The following is a 17,562-nucleotide window of genomic DNA, read 5'->3' as shown; positions in this document are numbered from 1 at the left end:
AGTTCTGAAAAGGGAAAGTACTGGGCTTAGTCTCAGTTTAGCTGAAAATGCACTGTAAAAAAAAAAAAAAACAGGATTTAATAACGAGGAATAATACCACAGTAGCAAGAATGGGATCAGTCATTATGTACACAAATAGGAGTGAATACCAGCACTCAACAGAATTCTGTTCTACCTTGGTAGATAAACTTTAAAACACAAAAATCCATAATGAATACACAATGAACCATTCTTTATTAACAATGTTTTTGGAATAAATAGTATTATCTGTAATCCAATTGTATTAGCCAAAATGGTGCAAAATGTTGGTCAAGGCACCGTTTTCAAACCAGCTGTATATATAGAAATAATAAAACTGCAGTACAGAGTAGCTACAGAAACTATTATTTTATTGCATTTTGTTTGTGCAAGTTACCAAATTTGTCCCCAACAAATTTTGAGGATTATCTTTTGAAGCTACAAAAGTTGGGTAGATTGGAAAATGCAGAGAAAGTGGAAAACAAAGGGGCATTTTTCTTTTAAACTTGAGCAGGTTTTTCTGAACCTCTTAGTTACTCTAACTAGAAACCATTTTGTTGGCAATATCGCCATCCCCTTCATAAACATATACAATTCATTTCATTCATTGTTTGTATATTTAAAGTAGGCAGGAAAGGGGTACAAAGACCTTCAATTTTCAGTATCCTCAGTATTAGAAAAAAAATCAATTCAGAACATTCTGCTGGTAAAATTAAATCAGCAATAAATCACCTGCCCGATTATTGAGACAATCATCACATTACAACTGCAAACCAATTTAGAATCTAAAAATATTAACGCAAAATAACTTTTTGTACACCATCTATACAGATTAAAACAAAGCTAAAGAAAATTAAAGAATTTTCCCCATTTTTAAATAATTTCTATATACATGGATGAATAAATCATACCGAAAAAAGAATTAGAACAAAATATGCAGCTATACAACGGTTACTGAACAAATTGCTAAATGGCTTTTTTATACTTGCGGGTGGATGAAGATTTTTACAGTTAGACTAAGCCTTTCTTTATGCACAAAATGTACACCAGCTGGCTTTAAATTAACTTATTTCACATACTAATTTCATGCAGTTATCAACTATGAAAATGTTGCATAATGGTATTTGAACCATAATGCTCATGAGAAAAAAATAACCTGATATCTGGTCATATTTAGCATGGCTTGCAATAATTTCAGTAGTATTCAAGAGGAAAAGAAAGTGCAAGGTTTTACAGTCATGCTCTGTAGCAGCAATTTCGAAACATGAGATGGAAGTCATGAGCTTCATTTGTGCAGTAACTTACAAACGAGTTAAATTTAAAGACTCAAAATCTAGTATGCGAAAGTCACAGAAGGAATGGCATCTCAAACTCCAGGTACAAATTTCTTGCTCTGAAACGAGCAAAAGCAAAGACTCCATATATCTCTTATACTCAAGTCTCATGATCTGATAAGGCAATTGAAAGTTCATCACATTTAAGTAGCATCATCTAAATTTCTCTATCAGATCATAAGGCATTACAACTATTTGACCGCACTCCAAGTTGAATTAATATTGTTTATATATATATATATAGTCAATCTATTTGAGACACTTCACTGGCATGGCTAAGTACCCCAAAGTTTCCTTGTGATAAATACCTTAACGTGTGTACGACAGGTGCTTTATTAACCATTCACAGAATTGCCATTAGAATCCAATTATTAAACACTATTTTCAACATTTTTCTGTTGTACCTGGTGTTTAAAAAATAATTTCTGAATCAGTGGTAATAGTGAAGCATCTACAAAAGGGTCTGCTTAGTATTTAAAGGGATTACATCTAACTCTGTAGAGCTCACTGTGCCATATTTAAAACAATAGGTTCTTATATATATGGCCTCATTATCAACTACTTGCAGCGCAACAAGGCTAATTCAAGTAATAGGTTTTTGAAAAATGTTAAGTACTGCTAATTTTGAAATACTGCCCTTCACCATCACAAATTTGTCATTCTCATTTCTTGTCATATTATATAGAAGAATGCCAATTCCCTGAAGGAACATGTTGGAAAAGCAGTTTATATACAATGCATACTAAGGATGATTAACCAGTGAACAGAATTAACTAGATGTTCAGTTAGCAATGATGAATTCCTCTACCCACATCTTACACTTTTATACTTCCATTCTCACAGTCATGGTTAGTTTCTAGTTTTGTTTTTAAAAAATTACATGTGGGATTGTAAAATGGCTGCACTTCAGTCCTTCATGATATGAAACAAGAAGAATCCAGAATCCCAGTTGCTGTGAATGTGTTATTGAACACCACGCTTTTGTTGCTCCTGCTCAACATTTTCAAATCACTTCTGGAAGAAATATAGAAAGAGGTTTAAAAGTTAGAGCAAGTAGTTATATTTATGAAATAGAAATTCACACCTCCATTCAAAATTTCGAAGTTATCAGATGAAGACAGAAGCCCAAATTGAGTTGGGCTCGAGAATAAATGCAATGCCCTGAAACATCCCTTCCAGAAGTATAATTTTGACAAATGGTACATTAATCAATCTCCGAAACCGCACGGTAGTTTTATTACATTAATCAACTCTGCAAAAAACACACATTTAGGCTACCACAAACGTATAGAGGCAATTACTAGTGTTTTTTCATACTTCTCTGCTTCTATTCTTCTCTTCAAGGTTCTTTTCATAATGCAGCATTTTTCTATTCATTCACGAGATGTGGGCCAGCATTTATTGCCCATACCAATTGCCCTTGAGAAAAGTAATTATCTTGACCAATATCACTCATGAACAAATGTTAAGTGCAGAGATTGGCCAGACTTAATTCATCTTTTTTGTCTTGTGCAGGTCGGTGGTTGACTGAAGTATTTTACATCCATCCGATGCATTGTCTATTTGATACAGGTACACACTGAACACATTGTAAACCCAGGGAATTAAATCTGTTTCTGATCGCACTGCTATTCTCTATTTAAAAAAATTCTTGCCATTGACTAAATAGCTGAATTATAAGTATGGTATTTTAAATATGGGCGGCACGGTAGCACAGGGATTAGCAGGGTTGCTACACAGCGTCAGGGACCCGGATTTGATTCCTGGCTTGGGTCACTGTCTGTGAGGAGTCCGGAGTCTGCACATTTTCCCGGTGTCTGTGTGGGTTTCCTCCCACAAGTCCTGAAAGACCTGGGGTGGAATTCGCCAATAATGGGGCTATGTCTCCACTCCAGCGTCAAAACGGGGTGAATCACTCTGGAGGAAAGTCCTGGAGGATTCTCCTACCTGGAGGGGGCAGGCAGGGCCCCGGAGTACTCCTTGCAGCTCCGGCTGCTGATTAGAGGCCCTGCTCCTCCCGGGGGGGGGGTCTGCATCTGCGCATGCGCACGGCGGTGGCTTGCATCGGCTTCCCCACGCGACATGGCGGACCCACACCGCAGAATGGCACCAAAAAGATGGGCCTGGGCCTGCCCCCCCCCCCCCCGAGATCGTGCATGCCCGCAGATCGGTGGCCCCCAATCGATAGCCTTGCCATCTGTGAGTCCCCCCCTCCTCAGGGAAGGATCCCCCCCGCCCTCCACCAGGGCGGCCACAGACTGAGTCCGCAGCCGCCACGCCGAGTTCCCGACGGGTGGGACCATGGGAGACCCACGTCGTCGGGTACTCGGCCAGTTACACTTGGAGAATCGCCGCGGGGGCCTGTCAATGGCCCTTGAACTACGCCGCGTGGACTGTGCACGCGATTCTCCGGGGACTGGCGCGCCGGACTTTGGGTCTGACGCCCTTTCTCCAGCCCCGCGCCGATCGCGATTTTGACGTGGATGCTCGGAGAATCCAGCTCGTGCTTCTTAGGTGAATTGGACATTCTGAATTCTCCTTTAGTGTACCCGAACAGGCGCCGTAATGTGGCGACTAGGGGATTTTCACAGTAACTTCATTGCAGTGTTAATGTCAGCCTACTTGTGACAATAATAAAGATTATTAAATTGTCTTTTTTATTATCATTGAACGTAGGTATACATTGTTGAACGCAAATAGATTTTTTTGAAACATATTCACCAACCAATTTCATTAAAATGTTGTAACGTTTTCCTTCTATTAATACAAGGAGACTGGATGATGGGCGGCATTACAATAAGATTAAACTGCACTAAACACCTTTCAAACAAGTGGAATAGAATTCACATATAACCAAATCTGCATTTAATCTTTAAACTCAAAATCCCAATATTTTTAGCTTTATTTCTTATCAAAATCAGTCTGATTTCAGAAAAGTGGTGCTAATGACAGCAGTTAGCATAGGGTAATAGGCAAATAACAGGGTGCGATTTAATACATACGAACACACAAGTCTGCACAATTATTTCATTGTGCTGTACTGCAATTGGTTTTAATATACTGGCTAGATGAATTTCATGATTTAATTAATAGAATTATAGAAATTATAAATATACAGTGGCTATTCTGGTACTGGGGTCAAGGATATCTCAGAGCGGTTACAGGATATTCTGGAGGGGGATGGTGAACAGTTGGTGGCCGTGGTGCACTTTGGTATAAACGACACAAGTAAAAAAGGGGATGAGGTCCTAAAAGCAGAACATAGGGAGTTAGGAAGTAAGTTTAAAAATAGGGCCTCAAAAGGTAGGTGATCGACCTCAAGTGTACTACCAGTTTCACGTGCTAGTCAGAGTAGAAATAGTTGGATATAGCAAAGAGTATGTGGTGGAAGAGATGGTGTGAAGGGCCGGGTTTCAGATTCCTTGGACATTGAGACCAGTTCTTGGGGAGGTCACCTGGGCAGGACCGTGACTGATATCTTCAGAGGAGTATTTGCTGGAGTGGTTGGGGAGGGATTAAACTAAAATGACAGGGGGCTGAAAACCTAAGCAAAGAGTCAGAGACGGGGGGGGCGGAAACAAGGATAAGAACAAAATACAGAAAGTGGAATAAGAAATGATGGGCAGAGAAATCAACGGTCAGAATCAAACAGGGCCACAGTGAAAGATAATGGGACGGAACAAGGAATGTTAAAAAGATAAGCATCAAGGCTGTGCCTTAATGCGTGGAGCATTCGGAATAAAGTGGATGAATTAATCGTCCAAAAATAGATGTGAACGGGTATAATATAGTCAGGATTAGGGAAACATGGCTATTCAGTATTTAGGGAGACAAAAAGGAAAAGGCTGTGGGATTTTATTGCTGGTTAAAGAGGAAATTAACCCAATAGCGAAGAAGGATATTAGCTCCAAAGACGTGGAATCTGTATGGGTAGAGCTGAGAAACAACAAGGGGCAAAAGTCATTAGATGGGGTTGTATATAGACCTCCAAACTGTAGTGGTGATGTTGGGGATGGTATTAAACAGGAAATTAGAGATGCATGCGATAAAGGAACATCTGTAATTATGGGTGACTTTAATCTGCACAGATTGGGCAAATCAAATTAGTAATAATACCGTAGAGGAGGAGGAGGAGTTTCTGGAGTGTGCATGGAATGGTTTTTTGGACCGATACGCTGAGGAACTGGGAAAAGGTATGGAAGTGCCCACACTTTGGATTCTTGTAAACACAATGCAAGCTTTATGAAGGGTATTGCTTGTACAATCAAGATTCAAAGGCCACACAAACACTCTGCTGACGTCACCACACATCACGTTGCCGCAGAACCATGATGAATATATTCGCAGGTACATAACAGGAGCTAATGGGAAAATCAGCCATCCTAGACTGGATATTGCGTAATGAGAAAGGAATAATTGACAATCTAGTTGTGCGAGACCCTTTGGGGATATGCAACCATAATATGATAGAATTGTTCATCAAGATGGGAGAGTAATGTGGTTGATTCTGAGACGAAGGTTCTGAATCTAGATAAAGGAAACTATAATGGTATAATGGGCGAGTTGGCTATAATCGATTGGGAAACGTTACCTAAAGGGATGACGGTGGATAGGCAATGGCAAACATTCAAAGAGCGCATGAGTGAACTGCAACAATTATTCATTCCTGTCTGGCACAAAAATAAAACAGGAAAGGTGGCTAAACCGTGACTTACAAGGGAAATTATTAGAGATAGCATTAGGTCCAAGGAAGAGGTACACAAATTGGTTAAGAATTCAACAAAGGAGGCCAAAGGGATTGATGAAGAAGGGGGAAAATAGAATACAAGAATAAGCTTTCGGAGAACATAAAAAACGACTGTAAAAATTTCTCAAGATATGTGAAGAGAAAAAGATTTGTGAGGATAAATGCCTTACAGTCAGAAACTGGGGAATGGCTGACCAACTAATTACATACTTTGGTTGTCTTCACAAAAGAGGACTCAAATACCGTACCAGAAATGTTGGGGAACACAAGATTTAGTGAGGGAAAGGAACTGAAGGTTTTCAGTATTAGTAAGGAAATGATCCATAGAATCCCTACAGTGAGGAGGCCATTCAGCCCATCAAGTTTGCACTGACCCGCTGAAAGAGCACCTCGGCCAACTCCCCTGCCCTTTCCCTGCAACCCTACCTAATCTGCACACCTTTGGACACTAAGGGACAATTAATTTTTTTTTTAATGTATTCGTTCATGGGATGTAGGAGTCACTGGCTGGACCAGCATTTACTGCCCAACCCTGAGAACATTTAAGAGTCACCCTCATTGCTGTGGCTCTGGAGTCACATGTAGGCCTGTCCAGGTAAGGAAGACATATTTCCTCCCCTAAAGGACATTAGTGAACCAGATGGGTTTTTACGACAATTGACAATGGTTTCATGTTTTTTAATACCACAATTCAAATTTCACCATCTGCCATGGCAGGATTTGAACCTGATCTGGGTTTCTGGATCATTGGAGACTCTGGGTCTCGGTGTTACTTGACAAGCGACAATACCAAGATGCCACAGCCTCCCCTTTAACATGGTCAATCTACCTAACCTGCACATCTTTGGATATTGGGGAAATTGATGGGATTGAAGTCTGATAAATCCCCAGGGCGTGATAACCTACATCCCAGAATACATCCCCAGGGAGTGGCCCTAGGAATAGTGGATGCATTTTTGGTCATCTTCCAAGATTCCATATGTTCTGGAACAGATCCTACGGATTGGAGGATAGCTAATGTAACCCACTAATCAAAAAGGGAGGTAGAGAGTAAACAGGAATTAAAGGCCAGTCAGCTTGACATCGGTAGTGGGGAAAATGCTTGAGTCCTTTATAAAAAAAGACTTAACAGTGGAGCATTTGGAAATAGTGGAAAGATCAGACAGTCAGCATTAGTTTATGAAAGGGAAAAAATGCTTGACAAATCTACTGGAATTCTTCACGGATGTAACTAGTAGAGTTGATGAGGGGTCCAGTAGACGTGGTTTATTTGGACTTTCAGAAGACTTTTGACAAAGTCCCACATAAGTGATTAAATGTGAAAATTAAAGGGCATGGGATTGGGGGTAGTGCATTGAGATGGATAGAAAAATGGTTGGCTGACAGGAAACAAAGCAGGAATAAATGAGTCTTCTTCCAAATGACAGGCAGTGACCAGTGGGGCACAGCAATGCTATGACACCAGCTATTCACAATGTATATTAAATTATTTATATTAGGGAATTAAATGTAATATTTTCAAATTTGCAGATGACACAAAGCTGGGATGGAGGGTGATCTGTGATGGGGATGCAAAGATGCTTCAGTGTGATTTGGACAAGATTGGTGAGTGTGCAAATGCATGGCAGATGCAGGATAATGTGGGTAAATGCGAGGTTATCCACTTTGGAAGAAAAAACAGGAAGGCAGATGATCTGAACGGCTATAGATTAAGTGAAAGGAATGTGCAATGACTCCTGGGTGCCGTTGTACACCAGTCACTGAAAATGTGCAGCAGGCAGTGAGGGTGGCAAATGGTATGTTGGCTTTCATAGTGTGAGAATTAGAGTACAGGAGCAGTGATGTCTTCCTCTAGTTATACAGGGGCTTGGTGAGATCACACCTGTATTATTCTGTGTAGTTTTGGTCTCTTTATCTGAGGAAAAATGTTCTTGCAATAGAGGGAGTGCAGCAAAGGTTTACCCGGCTGATTCCTAGGGTGTCAGGACTGACATATGAGGAGAGATTGAATCAGTTAGGATTATATTGGTTGAGTTTAAAAGAATGAAGGGGAGAGGGGAAATCTCATAGAAACTAGGAATGGTAGCTGCAGGAAGAATGTTCCCGATGGCGGGCAAATCCAGAACCCAGGATCACAGTCTAAGGAAATGGGGTAGAAAATTTAGGACTGAAGTGAGAAATGAGAAGAAATTGATTCACCCTGAGAGTGGTGAGCCTGTGCTACCACAGAAAGCAGTTGAGGCCAAAACATTGCATATTTTCAAGAAGGAGCTAGATATAGCTTGAGGCTAAAGAAATCAAAGGATATGGGAGGGAAAGTGGGAACAGGTTACGGAGTTGGATGATCAACTGTGATCATAAATCATAATGAATGGTGGGGCAGGAGAGAAGGGTAAAATGGCCTACTCCTGCTCCGATTTATTATGTTTCTATTCACAGTCCAATTCACCTTTGCCAGAAGCAGCTATCTGCTAATTTGATCTGCATTCCTTTCCTCATATCATTAGGTTTTTGCTTTTCTAGTACTCAATTTCCAGATAAATAACATTATTGCTACATGCAAAACATCCCATGTTCTAATAACCCACTCTGTGAAAAAGATTCATCTTCCCCTTTGTTCCTCTAGTGATAATCCAGCATTTTGCCCATGGTCATTGGTTCGCTAACCATTTATTTCATATTTTTCAGATTATATACTTCTCGGATGCTAAACCAAAACAGTGTTATTTTGTTAGCGAAAGAAAATGTTATATGTGTGTCAGAATTGATGCAAGTAATAATAAAGATGTCTCAAGTATTATAACAGCACAGGTCAAGGGAAAAACCAGCAGGCAAGGGGTTAAAATGTTTAGAAGTCACCTGCACTGGAGATAATTCAATCATCTCAGGGCATTAGTATAAGAAGAACCACTTCAAGGCTCCAGCCTGTCTGTAAGGGATTCCTTGTCCAGCCCAGTGCAGGGGATGCAAACACATTAACACCCCCATCCAGAAGTTAAATATGTTGAACAGAATCCAGGAGATTGTAAAGAAGCATTGTGTTAGCTGATCGTTTTCCCCTTAAAGAAACCAGGAAATATGCATACTGATCACCTTGTATTATTGCGACCGAATTGATGATGTCAAATGCCTAATTGTAAATCTGAAAGAACATTAAAAAAATGTGTGTAATTCTGACTATGTTCAGAGCTGGCTTTTGCGAGCTAAAGCTAGCAGCAGAACTTGCCTCTCCTGTGTGCACAAAGCAATTCCAAAATAAACGCAACTTTTACAACACCACGTGGTCGAGAACAGACTCCGAGCTTTACTTCCCTCCAACATATTTTCTCCCTTTTCCATTCTCCTTGAGCCAAAGCTACTTCCGGTATTCTGATCAGAACCAAGTCCCACCCAATGGTTGCTGTTCTACATTGGCCTCTTGCCTATCAAAGTCTGGACTTTACAATTCTCATCCCAGTATTCAAATTCTCCCATGGCTTTACCCCTCCATACAATGAAATTCCTCCAACCATACAATCTCAATGAAATTTCTGTTTCTCCAACTTCAATCAATCATGGATCATCAATACCTTACTAATGGTGGCCAAAGGTACGGCACGGTGGTTAGCACTCCTGTCTCACAGCTCTTGAGGACCCGGGTTTGAAACCGACCTTGGGTCACTGTCTGTGTGGAGTTTTCACATTCTCCCTGTATCTGCGTGGGTCTCATCCCCACAAGCCAAAGATGTGCAGGGTAGGTGGTTTGACCATGCTAAATTGCCCCCTAATTGGAAAAAATGAATTGGGTGCTCTAAATTTATAAAGAAAATGAAAAAACAAAACAATGGTGGCCATGTCTTCAAACATTGAGTTGTTCATAACCTGGATCTGCAATAACACAGTCATATCATCAAGAATACATCGCTGTTAAACTTTTATTCACAGTGCAGTCAGATAACTACTTACCTGCTGTTTGTTGAGCCTGAATGCCATCTACTTTGGTTAATAACTCCATAGATCCATTTTCCTCAAATGCAATAATTGGCTTCACAGGAATTCCAACTTCATCATTACTGGTTTCTGTGGCTATTCTGGTAGCTTTTATTCCAAGCGAGAGGTCAATAAAATCTTCAAAGTTTTCATTCTGCACAGAAACTCCATTCTCTCTAATGATTTTCTCAGTAACAGGACTAGAGAATAGTGGTCAAAAAAATAAGATCAGCCAAGCCAGAAATATTTTATGGGATAGATACCAAGATCAAGCAATGTTCTAGAAAGTTTGCTCTGATTATCAACATTTTATTGGTGTTAATACATTTTAGATCTTAATCTGCCAACATAATAGCAGTCCCAAAACGGTTTTATTCTGAAAGGTGAAAAATTGTTGCTACACTCCCATTTTTGCAAGTTTATTTTACATATAGGACTCCAAATTTGAGTATGAGATTGTGTTACATATTAGCAAATTACCAATGACAAGACTTCACTAGGAGCAGGTGTAGCTCATCAGTTATGCATCACTTTCACAAAATAATTAATCTTTAAAAAATGACCTATATCAAAACACTTTCACAGAAGTGGGTTCAGCAATTCATATTTTCAGTTTTGCCAGAATTTATTCTGTTCATGGTACAATACATATCTCAACTTAATTTGCAAAATGACATTGTTTCCAAATTTCTTTCAATATTACTATTGGGCACCAAAGCTGTAAAGGTGCTGGAGTGGTGCGGGAACTCGGAGGAGCTATTGAAAGTTCGGCAAGACCAAGCCCCCTGCTTGCCTCTCCCTCTGAAGCACCATCCTCATGATCCTCGTGCCCTTACCCGCCCAAATAAACCCAGTCACAAGCAGATCAATTTCTCTGAAAAATGCCTTGGCAGGAACACCGGGAGGCACTGGAATAAAAATAATCTCGACAAGATATTCATCTTAACAACCGATATTCATCTTAATAGCCTGCTAGGGATAGTGGAGACCGTCCCACCTTTGCAGATCAGCCTTGACCTTCCTCACCAGGGGCTGGATTCTCCGTTATCTGGACTATATCCCCATGCCATCGTAAAAACTGTGGTCTTTTACGGCAGGAAAACTAGCGCCAAAAGGCCACACGTTCACAGCCTTGCAAGGGGCTAGCAGGCAGCTGTCGTGGAGCTCGTAGCTCCAGCTGCCGATAAGGCCGCCCGCCGTTCCGGGTCAGAGGCCGCACATGCGCACGGTGGTGGCCTCCAGTGGCCGCGTCGTGCTCCATGGCGGACTCAGAGCGTGGGCCTGGACCACGGAGATAGTGCCCCTGATTGGCCGCTCGCCTGACCCAGACCGCCCGCACAGAAGAACTCCAGTCCTGAATAAGGACCCCCTGCCCTCCGTCGGCTCACCCCAACTGTGATGGTCGCGGGCTGAGTCAGCAGCCGCTTCCCGAGTTTCCCGAATGGCAGGATCAGATTAGATCCATGCCATCAGGAATTCAGCTGGTCAGGGGCGGAGAATAGCAGGGCGAGCCTCTGGCAATGGCCTCAGGTGCTGGATACTCATCGCGGCATACTCCCCAAGTACGCCGCTTTTCGGGGGCGGAGAATCGCTGGTCTTGATTTCATGCGTGAAACTGAATTCTCTCCCCCCCCCCCCCCACGTCGCCAAATGCGATTTTGATGTCGGGGTGCAGAGAATCCAGCCCCAGATTTATATGGTTCAACCTCTGAGTTTCCCCCAGTACCTTCCTATCTGGACTCCCAGATAAGGAAAACTACTTCCTGATAACCGGAAAGTAAACCCCCCTCTCCCCACCGGTGCTCCAAACACAAAGTATTCGCTCTTTCCTATATTTAGCTTATTGCCAAGAAAGGTCCCAAAATGCTGCAAGATCCCATAATGTTTCCCTCTGACGTCTCTGGATTCCTAACATATAATAGCAAATCGTTGGTCTATAGCGAGACATTATGCTCCACCCCTCTAACGTTTCCTTGCCATCCTTTCGAAGTCCTCAGCGCCATAGCTAGTGGCTCTATTACCAACGCAATAAACAAAGGGTACATCGGACATCCCTGCCCAGTGCCCCGGTATAGATGAAGAGGCTCAGAAGTCACTTTGTTAGTGCAAACTCGCAAATAGGGCCGCATACAGCAGCCCACCAATGCTGCAAAGTCTAATCCAAACCCAAATTTTTCTAGTATCGCGAACAGATAGTCCCACTCGACCTGGTTGAACGCTTTGTACCCATTAAGCGAATCATTGATCTACGGAACCGGACCCTCCCCAGGGATAAGAACCACACTCAACAGCCGTCTCAACGTTTGTCATCAACCTCCGCCTTTTTAGAAATCACGTTTGTTCTTTCCCCATCATCTCTGGGAGACAAGGTTCCAGTTCTTAATGCTAGCACCTTAGCTGGAAGCTTCGCGTCCACTTTTAACAGGGAGATCAGACGGTATGACCCGTAGCCTATGGGATCTTTCTTCAGGAGTAGAGAAATCGTCGCCTGCCCGAGCGACTGTGCAAGACACTACTCTCAAAGGAATCCCTGGACATCCTCAACAACAGAGATCCCAGCTGATCTACAAATTTTTTATAAAATTCCACAGGGAATCCATCAGGCCCTGATGCCTTCCCCATCTGCATCAATTTCAGTGCCTCCTTCACTCCTTCATGTCCTCCAACTCCAACGGAGTGTGTGGTTTCTTTCGCAACTCCTCCCTCACCTTGGGAAACCCCAATTCCCCAGAAATTCCACCATACTCCTCTCATCCAGGCGGTTCGGACCTGTATAACTTGTCATAGCAGGCCCTAATATCCCATTTATCAGTTCATAAGATATAGGAGCAGAATTAGGCCAATTGGCCCATTGAATCTGCTCCGTCATTCGATTAAGGCTGATCGCATCCTGACCTTAACTCTACTGTCCTGTCCCTTCGCCATAACTCTTCAACGCATAACTAATTAAAAATCTGTCTAATTCCTCCTTAAATTTACTTACTATCCCGCCCTCTGGAGTAGCAAATTCCACAGATTCACAACCCTTTAAATTTGGTACCTCTTATCCTAACGCTATGACATCTCATTCTAGAGATTCACCTTCTCCTGAGCCAACACCAGCCTCCCATCCCGCGCCCGAATCTGAACAATGTCGTTCTCTGTCTCCCGTTTCCTCAGCTGATATGCAAGGAACCGACTTGCCTTCTCTCCATACTCATCCAGCGCCCCGGACCCCGCCAGACGCAACCACTTACCTTCCACAAGGACAAACTTTTACCATTGGATCCCGGGATCATCCAGAAGCAGCCACTGACTGAGGAAGCTGGGAAATGCGGCGGTCTGCAGACGAGACTAAAACAACGCGGTTTCAAGACTCCTCTCCCTAGCTTACTCCTGGCAAACGTCCAAGCGATCGGAAAGAAGCTGGATGAGCTTAATGCTAGACTTACCTCTCAGAGGGAAGTAAGAGACTGCTGTGTGCTCTGTTTCATGGAAACATGGCTCACTCCTGCCTCACTGGACTGTGCCATAAAAATTGATGGCTTCTCAATACACCGGATGGACTGTCGGCATCATTGGGCAAAGCGAAGGGTGGAGAGGTTTGCCTCCTCATCAATTCCTCCTGGTGCTCGGATATGGCAACCCTGGCGAACTACTGCTCCCTGGAATACCTGACTGTGAAATGCCGCCCTTATTACTTTCCATAGGAGTTCACTTCTGCCATTATCACGGCAGAAGTGAAGGCGCCGCTTGACGAATTGTACACCGCTATAAATAACAGTGAAACAGAATACCCGAAGGCATTGTTTATTGTGACCGGAGACTTCAACCCACCAGGGGCGGCAACATTTTCAACCACTGCTGCAAAAAAATCAAGGGCGCCTACCAAGCCATCCCCTGACCGCACTTCAGAAAATCGTACCATACGTCTTATGGACCTTACGTGATCCTTCTCCCGCCATACAAGCAGAAACTGAAGCGATAGAATCCGGTAAGAAGATAATGCGGTGCTGGTCTGAAGCAACAGTAGAGTTCCTACGTCACTGCTTGGAGTCAATGCACTGGTCCATACTCAAGAACTCAACGACCAACCTAAACGAGTATGCCACCACCGTCACAGGTTTCATCAGCGATTGTGTAGAAGACTGCATGCCAAAGAAGTTAGTACATAGGTTCTCCAACTGGAAACCATGGTTTAATCGGGAGATTCACTCCTTACTGAGGTGTTCAAGACAGGTGACCCTGACCTATACAAGAAATCCAGGTACGACCTCCGCAAAGTCATCAGGGATGCCAAGAGACGATATCAGACCAAGCTAGAGTCACAGACTAACGTCACGGACTCTCGTCGGTTGTGGCAAGGCTTTAACAACATAATGGGCTACAAAGCGAAGCCGAGTAGAATCTCTGGCTACAGTGCACCCCTCTCCGATGAACTCAATGCATACTGTGCTCAGTTCGAGCAGGAAACCATCAAGCTGTTGTCAACTGCCCCAGCAGCCTCGGACACACCCATACATACCGTCACAGCTTCAAAAGTCACATCGGCCATCTTGAAAGTGAACCCTTGGAAAGCGACAGGTCCTCCCTGGTCGTGCACTCAGATCCTGCGTGGACCATCTGGCGATGTGTTTGCGGACATCTTCAACTTCTTCCTACTCCGTTCAGAGGTTCCCTTCAAGAAGACCACGATTATACTGGTGCCGAAGAAGATTCAGGCAATGTGCCTCAACGACTACCGTCCGGTGGCCTTGACGTTGATCGTTATGAAATGCTTCAAGAGGCTGGTGATGAGGCACATCAACTCCAAACTCCCAGAATGCCTCGATCCACTGCAATTCACATACCACCACAACTGGTCCACAGCAGACAACATCTCCATGGCCCAACACACATCCCTGGAGCATCTCGACAACAAGGTCTCCTACGTCTCCTATTCATTGACTACAGCTCCACCTTCAACACCATATCCCCAGCCAAGCTCATATGAATGCTCCAAAACCTAGGACCTGGCTCCTCCCTCTACAACTGGATCCGTAGACCACAATCAGTAAGGATAAACAACAACAACTCCTCCATGATAGTCCTCAATACCGGGGCCCCACAAGGCTGCGTACTTAGTCCCCTACTATACTCCCTATGCACTCGACTGTGTGGTAAAATTTGGCTTCAACTCCACGTCAACGCTACGATCAATAAAGCACAACAGCGCTTATACTTTCTCAGGAAACTAAGGAAATTCAGAATGTCCACATTGGCTATTACCAATAAAAAGCATTCTATCTGGCTGCATCTCAGCCTGGTATGGCAACAGCTCAGCCCAAGACAGTAAGAAACTACAGAGTCATGAACACAGCCCAGTCCATCACGCGAACCCACCTCCCATCCATTGACTCTGTGTACACCTCCCGCTACCTTGGGAAAGTGGACAGCATAATCAAGACCCTCCCACCTGGGTTATTCACTCTTCCAACTTCTTCCATCGGGCAGGAGATACAAATGTCTGAGAACATGCACTAACAGATTCAAAAACAGCTTCTTCCCTGCTGTTACCAGACTCCTGAATTACCTTCTTAAAGACTGATTTGATCTCTTCTCTACTGAGTCGTAATGCATTCGTATGCTTCATCCAATGCCTGTGCCTATGTATATGTCCTTTTTTTTTAAATGTATGGAATGATCTGTCTGGACTGTACGCAGAACAATACTTTTAACTGTACCCTTGGTACACGTGACAATAAAACAAATCTAATCCAAATTGCCCTTTAGCTCGCCTCACCTGTCCCAACGCCCCACCTGTGGAGAGCATTTGCAGTTTTTTCCTATCTGCTAGTAATTCTGGGGATAGACGCTCACATATCTGCAAAGTACCTATCTGATATCATCTACCAGTTTTCCCTTTCCTTTCTTGTCTCCGCATATACATGTGCCTTGAAAGATCTAGCGCTGGATTCTCCGCTGTCAGGATTCTCCATTACGGTGGCAGTGCACCCATGCCCGAGGATTTCCTGACGGAAACCCCATTGGTCAGCTGGCAGATCGGAGAACCCCGCTGCTGGCGGGGGTGCTCCGCACCAGAAAACTTGTGCGGCCTGGCAGAGGGTCCCGCCCATAATTTCTCCCCTGATTACACCTTCAGCACCTCCTACAGTATTGAGGGTGAGTTGTCATTGTCATTGTTCAAGATATAATCCTGGATAGCCTTTGAGTTCATTGCATAGAACCCTAGGTCCGCTAGCCCTACTTCTAACCATCACCCCTTGCAACGCCCCCAGCCTCCCTTCAACTACAGGTCCACCCAATGTGGGACATGGTCAGAAATGACCACCGCCAAGTACTCAGACTTCTTCATCCCTGCCAACAGCGCTCGACTCACGACAAAGTAGTCAATCTTGGAGAACACATTATGTACCGAGGAGAAGAACGAAAAGTAGTCAATCCTGGAGAACACATCATGTACTGAGGAGAAAAGCGAAACCCCGCCCCGGTTTCCTCCATAGGTGCAACTAATGCCTTTGCCATAAACCCCTGGGACAAATGACCTTCAGCGGTCTATCCTCAGGTTTAACATGCAGTTCATATCCCATAATAAGATGATGGGTGTCTTGGTCTGATAGCGCTGCCAACAACCATTTCATGAAAATTTTATCGTCCCAATTCGGAGCATATACATTCACCAACACCACCTGTTTCTCCTTGAATACCCCCGTTACTATAACATACCACCCGCCCACGTCTGCTATTACCTCCTCCGAACAAAAAACGACCTTTTCATTCATGAGATTCGCCATCCCTCGTGTCCTACAGTCAAATCCTGACTTAGGCTCACCCAAGCCTTCCGAAGATGGCCCTGATCCCGCTTGCGCACGTGGGTCTCCTGGAGAAACATCACAACAGCCCCCAGAACCTTTAAATGAACAAAAACCCTTGACTGGCCCCGCACATTCCTGGTGACCACCCTTGTGTCTCTCACCCTCCCTCAACCTTGAGTCAGCCGTTGCCACTGTAATAGGCCATATGGGGAGAAAACTGAGGCCACTGCTTCTAAGGGCATACAACAAGGCGAGGAAGAGGGGGGAACTCCCTCCTACACTATCACAGACATCCATCTCCCTGATATTGAAAAAGGACAAGGATCAAGGGCAGTGTGGGTCATACCGCCCAATATCACTATTGAACGTAGTTCATGAATTGAAGACTGTGTTCCGGGGGTGATAGGCAAGGACCAAACAGGGTTCGTGAAAGGGAGGCAGCTGTCGGTGAATGCGAGGAGGCTACTCAATGTAATTATGATGCCTCCTGAGGGACAGGAAGTGGAGGTGGTAGTGGCGATGGACGCGGAGGAGGCGTTCGACTGGGTGAAGTGGGAATATCCGGGGGAGGTTGGGGTTTGAGCATGGGTTTGTGGACTGGATCCGGCTGTTGTACGAGTGTCCGGAAGAACCGATTGAGGTTGGGATATGTTGGGCTGCATCGGGGGAAGAGGCAGGGGTGCCCATTCTCCCCACTTCT

General features: G+C 43.8%; 1 protein-coding gene across 7 annotated transcripts in view; it reads right to left on the bottom strand.

Annotated features, from left to right (window-relative positions):
* Positions 1 to 217: 217 nt before the first annotated feature.
* Positions 218 to 17,562, bottom strand: part of map7b (microtubule-associated protein 7b) — a 284,290-nt gene continuing 266,945 nt past the window's right edge. For all 7 annotated transcript variants that reach the window (XM_072499672.1, XM_072499677.1, XM_072499670.1 and 4 more), the window contains 2 exons: positions 10,045 to 10,268; positions 218 to 2,366 (listed from right to left, as the gene is read on the bottom strand). In XM_072499672.1, the coding sequence (XP_072355773.1) occupies positions 2,356 to 2,366; positions 10,045 to 10,268 (235 nt within the window). In that variant the 3' untranslated portion in view covers positions 218 to 2,355. The remainder of the gene's footprint in view (positions 2,367 to 10,044; positions 10,269 to 17,562) is intronic.

The sequence above is a fragment of the Scyliorhinus torazame genome, chromosome 4 (genome assembly GCF_047496885.1).
Source record: "Scyliorhinus torazame isolate Kashiwa2021f chromosome 4, sScyTor2.1, whole genome shotgun sequence".
Lineage (NCBI taxonomy): Eukaryota > Metazoa > Chordata > Chondrichthyes > Carcharhiniformes > Scyliorhinidae > Scyliorhinus > Scyliorhinus torazame.
Note: the sequence above shows the minus strand (reverse complement) of the source record. Positions and strands in the feature narration are given on the sequence as shown.